Here is a 14,754-nt window from a genome sequence, read left to right on the forward strand (position 1 = left end):
GACCTAAGGGACTGGGCACGGACACGGACACGGACAAGGATTCGGACAAGTGAGTCGGAGGTTTCGAGGGGCGAAATCCAGCGTCTGATCCAACGCTTTGGGGGCCAAAGACGCTTAGTGATCACAGCACTACAAATAATATTATTGGCGAAGAGGGGGACCGATAGTAACGATTAGCCAATTCCAGCTGAGTGTAGCCATTAAGTTCTATTTAGGGTTACATGTTTTCAAATTTTCTTGAGATTATGGGAGCAAGTCCATTGCACACATACACAACCTCATCCCAAATAGATTCCCGTTGTGTTGGGGGCAATTTCGCCCAAGTTTCTTTGAGTATTATGCCGAGAATTCTCCCGAGTCCCAAGGGACTAAAGATGGCAATTGCTCGACGGTTCGTAGATGATATTCAGTGTTGGGCTGAGAACGTAAAGAAAGCAATTTCCGTTTAAGAAATAATTCAGATAGGGGCCAGGTGGTCATTCAGATATCGTGGCGTTGTCTGAGACTTGGGAATATTTATCCTACTACATTAGATAGTGCACCTTCAGGGTTTTGGGGCGAAGAATCCGTCGTGCGTTAATATTTGGATGGTTCCAATTGCTCTTAAGGGTATCTGGTATAGTGTTGAATATCTGTCAGTTTCGACCCCTGGAGCGAAGACGGAAACTAGCGTGAATATCTCACTCAGCTTTTCATTCCCGGAAAATGAAGATCCCCAAACCTATGAAGCGATAAGGCTCGACCTTCTGGTGAAGACTTTCCGATGAAATGTGCGATTTCCTCGAACGAGACGGGCAGCGGATTATTAGAATCATCGGGCGCGTAATCTCGCCACCAAATAAACGTTAACGTCCGAAGATAGAATTGGACCTTAGAATTGAGTCCTTGATTTCGGGTTGTATGGGCCGTGAGCCGTCCTATAACCAGGGAGAATGCCTTATGGTTCTGGAGATAGTCGGACACAGCAGGAGTGGCTTGGGATAATCGGTGCAGAGCGGGAAGGTCTGGGAGCAAGCAGAGGATATCCTGTATGATAAACCAGGGGAGAATCATAAAGGGATCCATCCATATCAGTGCCCTGCAGAGTCAAATCCAATCCGGCGTGAGTTTATCGAGAAGAGGAGATGATGTTTTGAGGTCTACGTCTTGTCGGAGTGAAGAATGGACTGCGGGGCCCTTAGTGAACCTGACGCATCGGTGGTTTGTCACCGCACCATAATGCTATACACAGAAACGTGGCATCATCCAGTTAAATCAAATTCGAAGACTGGTTCGCTTTAGGGGAAAGAACATTAGGCTATGGGATTGGCCTGCTCAAAGAGCCGCGAAGGGATCGCCAAGGGTACCAAAACGGAGAGGCCTTAGCAAGGCAAATCACGTGTGACTGTAAAGGGCCGAGTCTAGTATTGTAAAGTAGTTACGAGAATGGGAGGTGGACAGTAGCCAAGGAGGAGCAAAGCAGGCAGCAGTGTGTAGCACTTTCGTATAAGATACATCATTCAAGATATCACAAACGCCACGTAAAATACAATGTCTTTTCTGAGAAGAGGAGGGTCTACGACCATACCGTGTTTAGATTAACGCGTTTCAAGTTAGGATTCGGGGATTAATCCTTGAGAGTATCTTGGTATATGTGATTTCGAATATCGCTGTATCTTGAAAGACTCCTCAGATGTTCGCGACTTGGGGACAGTTAAGATTTTGGACCCCACTACATCTATGAAAGTTGGGGATTAGTCGGGTGAGCCAATCATAAGTCGCCAATAAGTGTTGAAGTCTACCAATTTGGCTTGTGAGTGGACAAGTGGATTGTTAGGCGTCCCGCGCATGAACTAAGCCATAGGATGTCTCTTTGATGCCTATGCAAGGTCCTCACGTCTTTAGGATGTAGTTCACGGAGAGGCATCACTATAAAGCTGCTCGTTTTCCTCCCAGTTGTCAACGCGGAACATATAGATCTTTTTACTTCATTGATTGTTTATTCTCTACGATGCTCTCCGAAGATCACAAGCGTTGGCTTTTTGCAGTCCTCGCTCTTGCATCTATAACTGGCGGTTCATGCAGTCCCACGTCTCAAAGTACTAATCGTATGGTTCATAGTTGGGCGTCGGTTAGTTACCTCCTTGAACAAACATCGGAATACATTACGGCTAAGTTACTAACTTCAAAAGATCAACCCCTCCACCAGCATCGAATGGACCCCGTGCTTTACTAACTTCACCTGCGCAAAACTTCAAGTCCCTCTCGATTATGGAGATCCTTCACAGGGACAGACCGCCATAGCCTGGATGAAATATGCAGCACCAAATGCCACTGAAGATACACCAAATGTTGTCATTAATCCAGGTAATCAACAATCTCGCGACAAATTTAACAAACACTAACTCTCAATAATCAGGGGGTCCTGGAGGCTCAGGAGTCCAAGCTATTGCTGCATACGGGCCAGGGCTATCCCAAGTACTCCTTTCCCAGTACAACATTGTCGGATTTGATCCTCGTGGTGTGGGCGAGAGCGGACCAGTCGTGGACTGCTGGCCCAATGATGTCGCCAAGCGCGCCCAATTCGAAAAATTGTTTTATCCAGAGACATCTAATGCGTCCTCGACCTCGCTGGACACCCAATATTATACTGCAGAGATATTCGGCAAAGCGTGCACCGAAACAGTCGGAGGTTCCAATGGCTCCGCTGCCTTTATCAGTACCCCAGCTGTGGCCCACGACATATTCACTTACATCACTGCAGAGCAGGTGGCATCCAACAAGCCAAAGCACGAAGCCAAGCTCTTCTACTATGGGGTCAGCTATGGCACCGCCCTCGGAGCGACATTCGCCCATTTGTACCCCGACCATGTGGAGAGAATGGTCCTCGACGGCGTAATCGATGCGGCAGATTATTATGCTCTGGGTTGGAAGAGTAATTTATACGACACAGATGCTGTCCTCGATTCCTTCTTCAAGACCTGCCATCTGGGCGGTCCAAAGAACTGCTCATTCTGGGGCCCATCCGTGAAGAACATCCACAACCGAATGAACAATATCCTGGCAGAGCTCAAGTACCACCCTATTCCGGTTCCTACTTCTGAGGCGTGCAACATTCCCCTCATGGCTACTTACTCTGGGCTGAAGGAATTTGCGCTTATGGCCACGTACACTCCTCACGTCCAGTTTCCGCAGCTAGCGGATGTTCTGACAGAGCTAGAAACAGGGAATGTCTCGGCCTATATGAGTGCAATCACTAGCGGGTCTCTGCCGGCGAATGCTTGCAATAACGGGTCCGTGAGCACAACAGAGGATGTTAATACTCTCATCAAATGTGTGGATGGATACTCTGGACACCGCTTCCAGGATATCAGTCAGTTCAGGGACTACTACAACCTCTTGACGTTCCAAAGTAGCTTCTTTGGCGAGGTCTGGCCTAACAATGCCAATGGGGTTTCGTGCAGATCGTTCCACGTTAGCCCACCAAAGAGTGGAAGACTTCATGGTGAGAATTTCCTTGAATTATTATTTTAATATACCAAATAGACTAACTCCAGCCGGTCAAGAATCCATTCTTGAGAAAAGGAAGATCTCATTTCCAATCCTTTTTGTCACTGCCGAACTTGATCCTGTGGCTCCAAAGCAAGGGTAAGTCTCTCACTTCTTCATGTTCTTCTTTCGTTTACTGACTGTTACTATAGCGCATACTTGATGTCATCCGCATTCCCTGGTTCTGTGGTGCTGACCCAAAACTCAACGGGGGTAAGTACTTGGATCTCTTCTTTTCTGGGAAGATAGTTTCTAACTTGTGTTTTAGCATACTGCCCTCGCTAGTGCCTCAGAGTGCCTGCTTGAAAATATCCAATCTTATTTTATCAAGGGAGAGCTTCCTGCCACCAATACCACATGTCAGGAGGACGTTCTGCCATTCCAAGGCCAGACAGTTTTTAGCTTAGTCAATTAATAACGTAGATATTTGTACTGGTTTCAACTTTTTATCCAAATAAGTTCGTTTTTCAGGCCAGGACTCTGGCGTCCAGTTTTTTCCGTCTTTAGAAAACATGAACAACAACCCTATCTCTATTCACTCCCATCTAATGACACAACCTTCTGTTCGTCCAAAGCCGCCGGTTCAGACCCTTTAGTCCGATAAAACAATACCGCATGCTTCTGGTCCTCCGCCAACCGAAAATAAGATTTCTCGATTTTATTTTGTCCCTCTTCGTGCGAAGACGCAAGATCTACCTCCACTTCCATCAATTTCTTCCCATACAGCCAAAGCAGCCGAGAATCCCACAATCCTTCTTTATGCGGCCACTCCTCCAAGAGATGCATCGCGTGTCGTCGTGTGGGCAGGTGGCGACATCGCCAGACAATGAGGAATAGCGGAAGTACAATACCCGTATCTAGCAACAGAGTCGGACGTGAGAAGTCCTTTGCCCTGCTTTCTTCCCTGAAAGTGAGGGATATTCGCTCGCACATTGCGAGCATTGTTTGAAATTCTTGGGTATATGTCCCGAAGATTGTCTCATATTCTCCACAGAGAATGGTATCGACGCATATTGTGAATGTCTTGTGGTGTAGATGAAGCAAGGTTATCCCTCTCTGTACTCTGGGCTCGTTTCCTGCGAGGACCTGAGCCTCAGACCGCCTTAGACGCTTCAGGTATTCGTGCAGTTGGTTATGGAGCTCTTTTTGCTTTTCTCCTAGGTGTGGGTGTCGACTTGCGAGACGCTCTGCAACGGGAATGATAAAAGATTCTTTTAAAAAGGAGATTACACGACTTTCCAAGTCATCAAACGCTGCGCGTGCCTCTAGAAGAGACTCGAAAATGCTCGTTCCGTTATCATCATCAGCTGTGAAGCTCGGCGCGGTAGATGTAGTTCCGCCAAAGAAGATCGACTGGAGCCTTAATCGGGATATTGTTTTCAATAGAGTGCTCTCCAGAGAACGCCGCATCTCAGGAGAGAGGGTTTGCTCATCGACGATCGACCGCCCTTGCTGAAGATGCATAAGAGCAGGGTCATAGTTTCCACGGAGTAGCTCAAACACGATAAACAATAGACAGCAGGCTAAAAGCACTTCCCTGAACATGGGGTCCTGAGAATGCCGGCGCTGATTCAGCATGGCTAGCGAGCGCGTATACTGTTCCAGTGCAAATCGCTGCCGTCTATTCGACAGATCCTCGCGCACGAGTTGATGATCGCGTCCTTCCATATCTTCGTGCAGGGTACTCAAGGCCACGACGGCGTGATTGACCGCGCGCTCGCTATGGCTCATAGGCAGGATGAGATCTGTCCACAGGCGCGAGTCAAAGAGGCTGGTCATGTTTCGCACTGTTGTTCTCTGGAAAAACGCAAATCCTCTTCGTTCATCAGAGCTTTCACCTGGGAGAGCTCTGTGTAAGCTCTGCAGGGCCAGGGATGGAGTACTCTTGTTGCCTGAATGCGTCAGGCGCGTCAACTCGTATCCGCTGCATTTCCAGCCTGCAGAGACGCAGTTTTTACACGTGCCGGGCGTCTCATCGCACTTGAGGTGCCGGGTTCTTGGGATACGTTAGGATTTGATGATGATGAAGATGGGTGGGGGGTGGGTTTGGAAGGGACTCCCGTACCGGCATGTCAGACACCCGTTCCTCGATCGTCGGGCAAACGCCTTCTTCCCTTTCGGCTTTTGCGTCATTCTAGATATAATTTATTCATACGTGTCTGGTAAGAGAGAAAACGGGGGAATCTGTCGATGCCGAGAGGAATATGAAAGAAATCACGATGTCATACATCCAGGAAGGCTGAATGTGGCACACGACCGCCAGAGCGTGTGGGGGCCAGATCGATTTTCAGCTCGATTGGTATTGTCCCTCCTGGAAACTCTAAATTTAGTGGCTTCTATAATAATCATCAAGGGTAGAGCTACAAATCAGTCTGGGGGCCGGTGATGTGTCAATATATGCTTTTGATCTGGACATTATAAGTCTCTCCTGTACAGTAGTTTTCGAGCTCGGTTTCCCCTCTACACTTTTACGACTTAGTTTCTGGAAAATAAATCCCAGCAACAACTTGTCTGGCCAAGTCAAAGGGAAGGAAAAAGTGTTTCATCAGTGAACGAATGCCGCATGGATTCTGGTATGTACATAATCCAAAACACACGCATTATAAAAAGACCGACCAATGGCAAACCTGCATCTATGTATCCCCCCTGATCCAGAGCCAAATGGTTAAAACGCCGCGCAGAGAGGCTATTTACCCCCTGATGAGAAGAACCGAAAAGAAAACAGGCAAGCCAAAACAAAAACCAGGAAACCAGAATAAGCATCAAAATGGTGGGACCTGGGACCAACATAATGTAGTCATAATCATAATGTATCATATGGTATGCTTCCTTGATTCAACAAGAACCAGAAGCGGAGAAAGGGGAGATGAAAAGGCAAAGGGAAAAGGCACGACTACACAGTACCATATCTCTCACGCTCTGAATTGAGCAAGGCCTGTCCCTCCTGCGGGCGATTGGACACGCCCAACTCCCCGCGCGGCGGAGACGTCGAGGGAATCCATCCGCGCATCCAGCCCCGAACACGTCTCCATTGGCTACGGCCCCGTTTCGGGTCCTCGTCATCCGCACCGACGAAACTCGCGTCTTCATCAACGCCTCGTGGCCCGTACATGAGGAATTGCACGCCCATGTATCCATCCAGCCCCAGGACACCAAACGCACCCAGGAAAAACGGGATCGCGCGCCCAACCCACTCCACACGGTCGTTTCCATGGGCATCGGCCCAGCCTCCGCCGCCGTATGGAGGGAGATTAGACCAGGCGTTCGGGTTGGTCAGGAGGGAAGACGAGTAGAAGAGATTTCCACCGAAGGCGGCCATGAACAGCAGCGGGGACAGGCCCTCTGTGCTCTTGCGGCAGTAGTTCTTGTACAGCTGTGGTGGGCGTGAGCCGAGATAGAGCAGCGTCGACATCCACGAGAAGACGCGCCCGACGATCTCGATGATGGTCTCGCGCGAAACGTGGGAGATGGGCGGGTGAGGCGGGCGTCCTGTGGCTGGTGTGGGACTTGCGTTGGCTAGGACGGCACAGAAAAGCGAAGCCACGAGCATGGTGCGTGGGAGTGCGAATGGCGGGCTGGGCGCGCTGCTGCCCGTTCGGACGGTTCGTCGAGAGGTGCTCTGTTTCTCGTTGGAGTATGATGGTGTTGGGCCGGTGGTCGAGTTTAGGGTTGAGCCTGTTTGTACACCCATGTCTTTGGGTTCAGATTTGTTCATGGACGTGTCGACCGGTCCCGGTCGTTGGTGAGTGTCGTCGTCGTCCGAAAGCGACCTGCCCTGCAGGATGCCCGCGGTATCGGCATCGTGCGAAGGTGGGATTTCGTCATATCCGTCATGTCGGGAGCGTTTATAATGCGTGTACCAGAAGAACTGGATCACCAGAGTGATATCCACCAGGACATAGTAGCTGGCGATCACCACCTGCCACCCTGCCTGTCGGGTGAAAAGCGCCCCCACGAGGTTGCTGGTGTCACCCAGACACCAGATCACGAGGAAAAATATCGACAAACCCGACGTCGACTGAATCTGATAGTTCTTATATATCTGCGGCAGCTGTGCAAAGAGCCATGAGACAATACTAAGGGTGCCGAGGATGGACGAGATAAGGGCCAGAGGGGTGGGGATGCAGATGTGGAGATGCGAGGAGACGGCAGTCAGAAAGGGCGAGGCCGGTTCACAGTGCTGCGGTAGAGAGCCTGAGAAGATCTGGTGTAGCCATAAAGGAGGCATGATCTATCTAGTCTCTCAAGAACGGAACCGCGGGGAAGACCGGTCAGGCATGCGGAGGCGATAAGGGTGTTGACGATAACCCGAGGGAGAGGACGGAGCGTCTAGGTCTAATAAACAAGACAACGCCGCAAAGGAAAGGACCGAATATGGCGAGACAGAGAGAGCGCGTGTGTGTTTGGTGTGTGTAGGAGGAAGAAAGAGAAGGAAGGAAAGGATTGTGAAGGAACAAGTCACCCTCGCATAGTCACGCGAGATCTTAGCCTTATCGGAGAGATTGTTTATCGCGGGCAGTGTGACCACATGACTCATCCGGGCCGGAGAAGGATCACGATTGGGGTTGAAGGAAAGGGAACGATAGGCCCATCTCTGGGTTGGCCAGCTAGGACGGGGCGGGTTGACTTCTCTAAACTACAGCAAGGCGACATAGTCTGTTCAGAAGGGACAGAAATACGGGGGAAGTAGCACGCGGTGTCTGGTCACGTGATGTACATAGCCCTGAAATGTCCCGTGTGAAGCATCATTCCCATTGGAGAACCCTTGGGTCATGATATTTTCAATTCAAGAAGAAAGAATCGCATGATGGGATTATATAAGTAAACTCAATACAGAAACCAAGGTTTTCGCGCTGATAAATAACCCGTCGGACCAAAAAAGATGGCTTATCAGAGCATGAGAGCAAGTGACAGGATAGATGCCGCGCCCGCAATGAAAGCAACACTCACGCCCGCCGAGAAGGACGCAGCACCATTGTTTCCGTTGCCACCACTGTCACCGGCAGCGCCGGCAGTAGCAGATGCGGCATACTTATCCAGCCAGCTCTTGACACTAGTGGGCAGATCTTGGTACCAGGTAGGGAAGTTGCCATCGTGCCATTCGCTGAACATGGAAGAGCGAGAGGTCGGGTTCTCCAACACCTGGTAGAATGATGCTGGCACGGCAGTCTCCAGGACGGTCTCGATGGAGGCTGGGACCTTGGGCAGGCCGCCCGTGGGCATATTGGGGGCCTGGGTGGCCGTGCTAGGAGAGTTGTTGGTCTGGCCGCCGTTGTTGGAGCCTCCGCCTTCGTGATTGGGATTTTGGGTCGGCTCGGAGGGGGTATAACTGTTAGTAAAGTCGTTGAACGTGAGAGAGTTCAGGTTGGCCAGAGCGGATGATTCGCTGTTGAGATTTAGATTGAGATCTCATAGGGTTGGGATGTGGAGCTGTACATGCTGTTCAGGTGGGCCATTTCGCTAGAGTACCACGACTCATCAATCTGTGCCACGGCACCGACAGACAAGAGGAGGAGCGGAAGAGCCTTGGGATGCATCTTGGTAAGAGAAAAGGGATATGAAGGTGTTAGGATTGACAGGGTCCTAGATGACAGGAGAGTTGGTGAAATCCCAAGTATGGCGCCAGGCCAGGGCCCTTGGTCCCTTTTAAATCGGCGGATTGAGTCAGGTCCGCCCGAATCTGATCACCAGCATAATAATTGAGCCAACAGCAGCTAATCAAACTACCCCAAGCGAGGCAAATGAACCGATTATTCCACGAAAGTATCGGGATGCTCGACGCCGCCGATCGCCGTCCAACCAAAGCCGCCCAAGTGAGCGCAGCGGGTCCGTGGTTCCAGCAAATAGAGGTTGCGGCTCATTCAGCTTCGTATTCAGGAGGAAATTAGAGGCGTGCGTGTTGGACCCGTACGAAATCTAGCTTTGTAGAATTTTGTAGCGAATTGAGGCGCTTTAGAGTTTACAGAGAAGCGAGACAAAACACTAAACAACTCTAAGGATACTCAAATTGCCCTGCCTATTTCCCACTTGGAAAAACTGGCAAACACAGTGAGTAGCCAACAAAAGCTAGATCAAATCAAGATAAAAACCAAGCCAGCCAAGAGAAGCTTAGCTTCCACAATGTGAGCATGAGCGAGCGTGCCTTGGACCCTGAATGAATTCACCCGTCTTGGCGTCCAAGTATACGAGGCGCCCGTTTTTCAAGAGGCATCTGTATACGAGGTGACCCAAATTGGCCAGGATCTTCATGGTTGTCCCTGTCCCAGAGATCGTATTTTTCGATCAGCTTCGTGCCAGGGCTGAGATGCAGATATCCAGTGCCCAACACTGTGTCATGATTGAATGAGGCTATGTATATCTGAAACGGCAAGCATACCGTACTAAAGACAGAACCCTGGTGTCATATACGAACGCCAATCACTTGAAACAACCTCTTTCACGCGCCCCGCTAGTCTTCTCCCGAACTGTCGATCCCACGATGTCGCGAGTGGCTGCGGTGTTCGTGGTGGTGGTGATGCTGGTGATGATGATCATGCCCGTGATGATGTCTACGTTCCTGAGAAGAGTGCCGCTTGTGTTCCTTTGCCTTGCTCTCAACATAATTGCCCAGGATCGCACCACCAAGCGCGCCGAGGAGGCCATGATCTTTCTTATGTCCTAAAAAATACCCTGCGGCACCCCCGGCCAGGGAACTACCCAGCCCGCGGTCGTCGCCCTCCTGGTCATCTCTTGAGCTGGACCGGTGCGGCTTTTCGCTCTGTGAGTGGTGAGGAGCCTGGGCGTCTGAAAGGTATACAGCAGGCGGGTTAGAGTGAGGATTGGGCGACGGAGTAGTATGTCGCGGAGGATCGCCAGGGTGGCCACTTTATGATCGGTGAGCTAGGTTAACAAACACACAGGTAATAACAATAATAATCACATACTAGTAGCTCAGATTCTCAGGGACTTTACCACCTTGCGTATGCTGATAGTGACCCGTGTCAACCGGTCCAAGATGGTCGGGTTGTCCGCCAGGCGTGTAGCTTCTCTCAGCCGGCACGCCATGATAGGGCTCGGGCGCTAGATGGTATGGAGCTGGCTGGGAAGCGTAGATATGATTTGGGTCCTGCCGAAGACCGTCCGAGTAGTCATAGGGCTGCTGGTGCGGGTAGACCGCATTCGCGTGTTGCTCAGGCGGATAGTAGCTGACCCCGCCTGGAGTCGGCGTCGGGTAAGACGTGTATGGGTTGTATGGGTCGGCCATGGCTATTGCTGCTGCGACAGGAGACTTGCGAAATACCGCAGATGCAAAAAAGACATATAAAATAATTCACGGTAGGGATCCTCCCGGCCCGAGATGGGTCTTATACTAGCCGGGGTTCGCGCAGTCCGGATGACCTTTTCAGCAGGCAAACATCATAATGCGGGTGACCCTGCCGCACGACCCTCGGGATGACAGTGCAGGAAGGGAACTTCATGCATGAGTTCTCCAATCATACTGAGCCAGAAAATAAAAGAAGGGTGTAGGGGGGCCTGACGGCGAACCGGTGCGTTTGGCGCAGGATCCTCCGTGCCGGTTTGGCTCTACAGCTTACACTTGGCAATCCGACATGGTAGTACGTCATCTCATTCGAGGGTGACGAGCAAGGTTCCTTTGCTATCAAAGAAGAATAGAGCATAAACACGGATGACTCGGGGTATTCCGGCAAAAACCAAATAAAAATAAAAAATAAAAAGACGGCGGCGACGACGGACGACGGACGACAAGCCCAATGTAGGGCCGCTGGCTGTGGGCCAATTCAGATCAAGCCGCTCCCGGACAAAGGAAAAGAAAAATGAAGGCTTTAAAAAGACAAGACGTAATAAAGGGGACCCGCCAAATTAATGCGCCCAGCACATTCAGATCAAAACTCCCTGTCCCATTATCACAGGGCGAATTGGCGGCCGGGATAAGTATATCCACTGACGTAAAAAAGACACATCGAAGGGAAAGGCTACACCATTATACCGGTGGACTTTGCAAGGGCCGCATCGGTGTGGAATTTCGGTTGCGCTGGGACATCCAGTTGACGAGCATGTCGTCCAATTGGGTGCTCATCTCTTTGAGTCGTTTGCTTTCATCCTTGAACAAACGGCCGGTGATCGGGTGATCTGGGCCAGCGGGGGGGATGTTCGATTTGTCATGGACAATAATAAACAGGTCGCGAATATCGTTCTCTTCGTCAAGGTATGATCGTAGACTAGCATCACTCCAGGTCGGTGTGTCCACAGACAAAGTATCGAATGAACCAGGGGCAGGCTCGGTACCCTTCAGGTAGTTCTTCTCGACTTCAGGAGATGACGGTTCAGAGATTGGGGAAATAGAGTGTGTCCGCTGCGACGATGCCTCCATCGTCGGTCCTGGGCCGCCGATAAGAATTTCCGTTTCCACAGGAGAGACAACGACAGGGGACTCGGGTCGGTCGCTGACCGGCTCGGTGACAAGCTTGGGCACGGATTTTTGTGGTGGAGACGTCCCGCTGGTCTGCAAGATTGTTCCATCAAGCGCAAAGTACGGTCTCACTTGGGCTTCGCTGGATGGTCGCTCGATAGGAGATGACAAGGGATGGAAAGACTCCGTTGGAGTAACAAATTCTTCCTTGAATGGACTCGACTGGCTGGCAGGGGATACCATGGTTCTGCGAGTCTCTCCGTCGTTGGGTGAGGTAACTTGTCGAACTGATTGATCGTTGGTGCTCCGAGTCGCGTCTCTGGCCGTTTCCATTGAAGGGTCCCGTGGCGCATCCGCCTTGGTGGGAGAAACTCCGGCCGGAGGTTGCTTTTGTAGCTTCTTGCTGCTCTCTCTTTGTACACCTTGCTTGGAAGAAGACCGTGTCTCTGAAGAGATTGACTCCATGGATGTCTTTGATACGGGTGAAGCTCGGAATGAAGATTCCGCTGGGGATTGCAGAGGCTCGTCAAAGTCATCATCCATCGATGATTTGCTCTTCTTGTCCTTCCGCTTGAACAGTCCGCTGAGCATCCCTGGCTTCTTTTCTTTGCGCTTCTTGTCATCTTTGATCTTGTCTCCTGAGACTGATGTTCGTTCGGTTGACTCTGAGCTTCCACGGCCCTTCATGGGACTGTTAGCATACACTCTAACAATAGACAACAGGCAAGAATACAGTACCTCTTTCCAATCATTAGACAGCCCCATACTGTTGGATTCGTCGCGCACGTCGCGCAATAAATTCGGTGTGAGGGAAATCTTCTTTGGCTCTGCGGTGTCGTCCTTGAAAAAAGAATCGGTGTTCCGTACAGTGCCATTTCTGGACCGGCTGACGGTTGGCTCTGCAAAAATTTAGAACTCAAAGCGCCATGTAGAGATGAAATGGTGTCCCATCTTACCATCTGAATCAAAGAACTCCTCGCTTGACCGACGTGGCTCTGAGCTTGAGCGGATCTCAGGCTCATGTTTCTCCTGTGTGCCGTTGACTTCAGTCTGTTCCGTGGGTTTTTCTTTATGCCCTTTAGGCCGAAGAGGCTCGACAACAATGTCTTCCTGCTCTTGTGCGTCATCTTCTTCTCCGTCCAGGGTTTCATCATCAAAGAAATCACCATGCTCAGAATCATCGTCAGACGAAAACTCGACGTCCGAAGCTTCGATGTAGGTCGGTGCTGCGAAGTTGACGGTCTTCGCGTTCCTCCTGCGCATGGCCTTCTTCAAGGGGTTCTTGGACTTTTCTGAATTGTCGCCCAGCATGGTTGCAGACAGCTGTATCGGGTTAGAGGTGATCCTCGCAGGTAGCAGGGCGGTACATACGTCGACATTGCGGTGTTTGTTAAGTCTGGCCAACCTTTCGGTCGGTGTTTCGATGTGCTCCGCTGGTAGATACCCTGGCTTGTGGTCAGTGGCATGAACGAGGCGACCGCAACCATCAAACTTACCGATGCTACCATCCTTCACAACACGAACAAGCCACCAATAGCTATTGCTGTCGTCGAGAAGGACCATGGTGTCTCCCTTTGCAGCATTTGCCTGGCCGTCGACTGTTGCAACAAAGTTGTGAAGCGCATAAACGAACTCGAAGTCAATATCCTCTGAACATTCCATTAGCGCGGAGTCCTCCAACCCCAAACTGCCCACACGTACCGTCGTCGATAGATGGTGAGCTGGAAATCTTGTCCATCAAGTCGTCGTCGAGCAGGTCATCGCTTTCGCCGTCCGCCAAATCACCATCTTCTTGGTCGTACTGCGTGCCATTCATCTCGTCTTCCATATCCTCTGGCTCGCCATATATGTCCACTCCGTTCGCGCTCCTGAGCTCCGATTTTGAGTCATGTTCCGCATTGCGAAGGGACAGCTCTTGGTGGGGGGCAGGCCGGCCGGCGCCGAGGGGAGCTGGTTGTTCGGGCTGCTTGGAATGGTCTTTGGCCGAAGGTGCATCATGGTCCTGCAGATCCAGGGTATCTAGATGAGTAGGCGATCAGTATTTGGGTCTGGCGCAAGGCGACTGGGAAGGCCTACCGGCTCGAATCATCTGAGGTCGGCTCATGTTGCCGCTTCAAAATGAATGTGGTATCGGTGGGGAAGAGCCAAGTGACACGAGATTTGGGCGCAGGGAGCGACTGTTGAATCGGAAACATCGACGTTGAACAGGTCGCGCCGGGTAAAGAAGTAGCTCCAGCCTCCCTTGCACCAAGAAGGTCGCCTAGGTCGAAACAATCGCAAGATCGAAACAATCGCAAGGCCCAGGAGTCGGGGGGACGGGACTCGACGGGGCAGCCCCCAGAAAAGAAAGATAGGGGGAAAGGGAGGGAGAGAAAAGAAAAGAAAAAGGAAGCTGGTCTGCACGTCAGTCACAGCACGAAAGTAATTGAGACTGCCAGAGCGACATGAAGAATTGTGGTCGAGAAGGGAAAAAAGGAGGGCACAGCGATCCCCGAACCGGGCACAGGGGAGAAAGACAGAAAGGAGGCCCAAACAAGCGCGCGGTTAAGGCACTCTCCTTCACATTGGGGCCCCTGACAAGGCGCGACTGCCGCAAACGGGCCAGGGTTTAGGGCCAGCTGACTCAGCAGGGCCAACTCCCGCAATTGCCCGATGGCGCTGTACATCATTCCTCTGCCATTTCTTCCTCGCCCTTTTTTGGAGATTCATCCCTGCTTCACCCTCTTCACCCCAGTCAACTTCCCTCAACAATATACTTTGCACGACGCAACACCTGCCCGAGCAGTCGTGCCCGTCATTCTTCTCCTCTCATCAAC

At 51.1% G+C, this 14,754-nt stretch overlaps 6 protein-coding genes across 6 annotated transcripts; 1 reads left to right on the top strand and 5 right to left on the bottom strand.

The window, feature by feature from the left end:
• Window positions 1-2,089: 2,089 nt before the first annotated feature.
• N7510_004614 (uncharacterized protein) lies at window positions 2,090-3,943 on the top strand (the record flags this gene model as incomplete). Its single annotated transcript, XM_056976540.1, has 6 exons — window positions 2,090-2,110; window positions 2,172-2,346; window positions 2,399-3,484; window positions 3,537-3,627; window positions 3,681-3,741; window positions 3,797-3,943. The coding sequence occupies 6 exons, from the start codon at window positions 2,090-2,092 to the stop codon at window positions 3,941-3,943; spliced, it is 1,581 nt and encodes a 526-aa protein (XP_056836496.1).
• Window positions 3,944-4,059: 116 nt separating this feature from the next.
• Window positions 4,060-5,307, bottom strand: N7510_004615 (uncharacterized protein; the record flags this gene model as incomplete). The annotated part of the gene is made up of 1 exon (XM_056976541.1): window positions 4,060-5,307. The coding sequence occupies one exon, from the start codon at window positions 5,305-5,307 to the stop codon at window positions 4,060-4,062; it is 1,248 nt and encodes a 415-aa protein (XP_056836497.1).
• A 1,114-nt stretch (window positions 5,308-6,421) lies between these two features.
• N7510_004616 (PQ-loop repeat-containing protein) lies at window positions 6,422-7,756 on the bottom strand (the record flags this gene model as incomplete). The annotated part of the gene is made up of 1 exon (XM_056976542.1): window positions 6,422-7,756. One exon carries the CDS (start codon window positions 7,754-7,756, stop codon window positions 6,422-6,424), a length of 1,335 nt encoding a protein of 444 aa, XP_056836498.1.
• Window positions 7,757-8,418: 662 nt separating this feature from the next.
• N7510_004617 (uncharacterized protein) lies at window positions 8,419-9,065 on the bottom strand (the record flags this gene model as incomplete). Its single annotated transcript, XM_056976543.1, has 2 exons — window positions 8,419-8,936; window positions 9,026-9,065. The coding sequence occupies 2 exons, from the start codon at window positions 9,063-9,065 to the stop codon at window positions 8,419-8,421; spliced, it is 558 nt and encodes a 185-aa protein (XP_056836499.1).
• Window positions 9,066-9,976: 911 nt separating this feature from the next.
• Window positions 9,977-10,771, bottom strand: N7510_004618 (uncharacterized protein; the record flags this gene model as incomplete). Its single annotated transcript, XM_056976544.1, has 2 exons — window positions 9,977-10,391; window positions 10,452-10,771. 2 exons carry the CDS (start codon window positions 10,769-10,771, stop codon window positions 9,977-9,979), a joined length of 735 nt encoding a protein of 244 aa, XP_056836500.1.
• A 738-nt stretch (window positions 10,772-11,509) lies between these two features.
• On the bottom strand, window positions 11,510-14,042 carry N7510_004619 (SH3 domain-containing protein; the record flags this gene model as incomplete). Its single annotated transcript, XM_056976545.1, has 7 exons — window positions 11,510-12,619; window positions 12,677-12,837; window positions 12,895-13,261; window positions 13,310-13,383; window positions 13,435-13,587; window positions 13,640-13,957; window positions 14,015-14,042. The coding sequence occupies 7 exons, from the start codon at window positions 14,040-14,042 to the stop codon at window positions 11,510-11,512; spliced, it is 2,211 nt and encodes a 736-aa protein (XP_056836501.1).
• Between the last annotated feature and the right edge of the window lie 712 nt (window positions 14,043-14,754).

This window comes from Penicillium lagena (genome assembly GCF_028827675.1).
Source record: "Penicillium lagena strain IBT 129212 chromosome Unknown utg000002l_segment0_segment0, whole genome shotgun sequence".
In the NCBI taxonomy this organism is placed as follows: domain Eukaryota; kingdom Fungi; phylum Ascomycota; class Eurotiomycetes; order Eurotiales; family Aspergillaceae; genus Penicillium; species Penicillium lagena.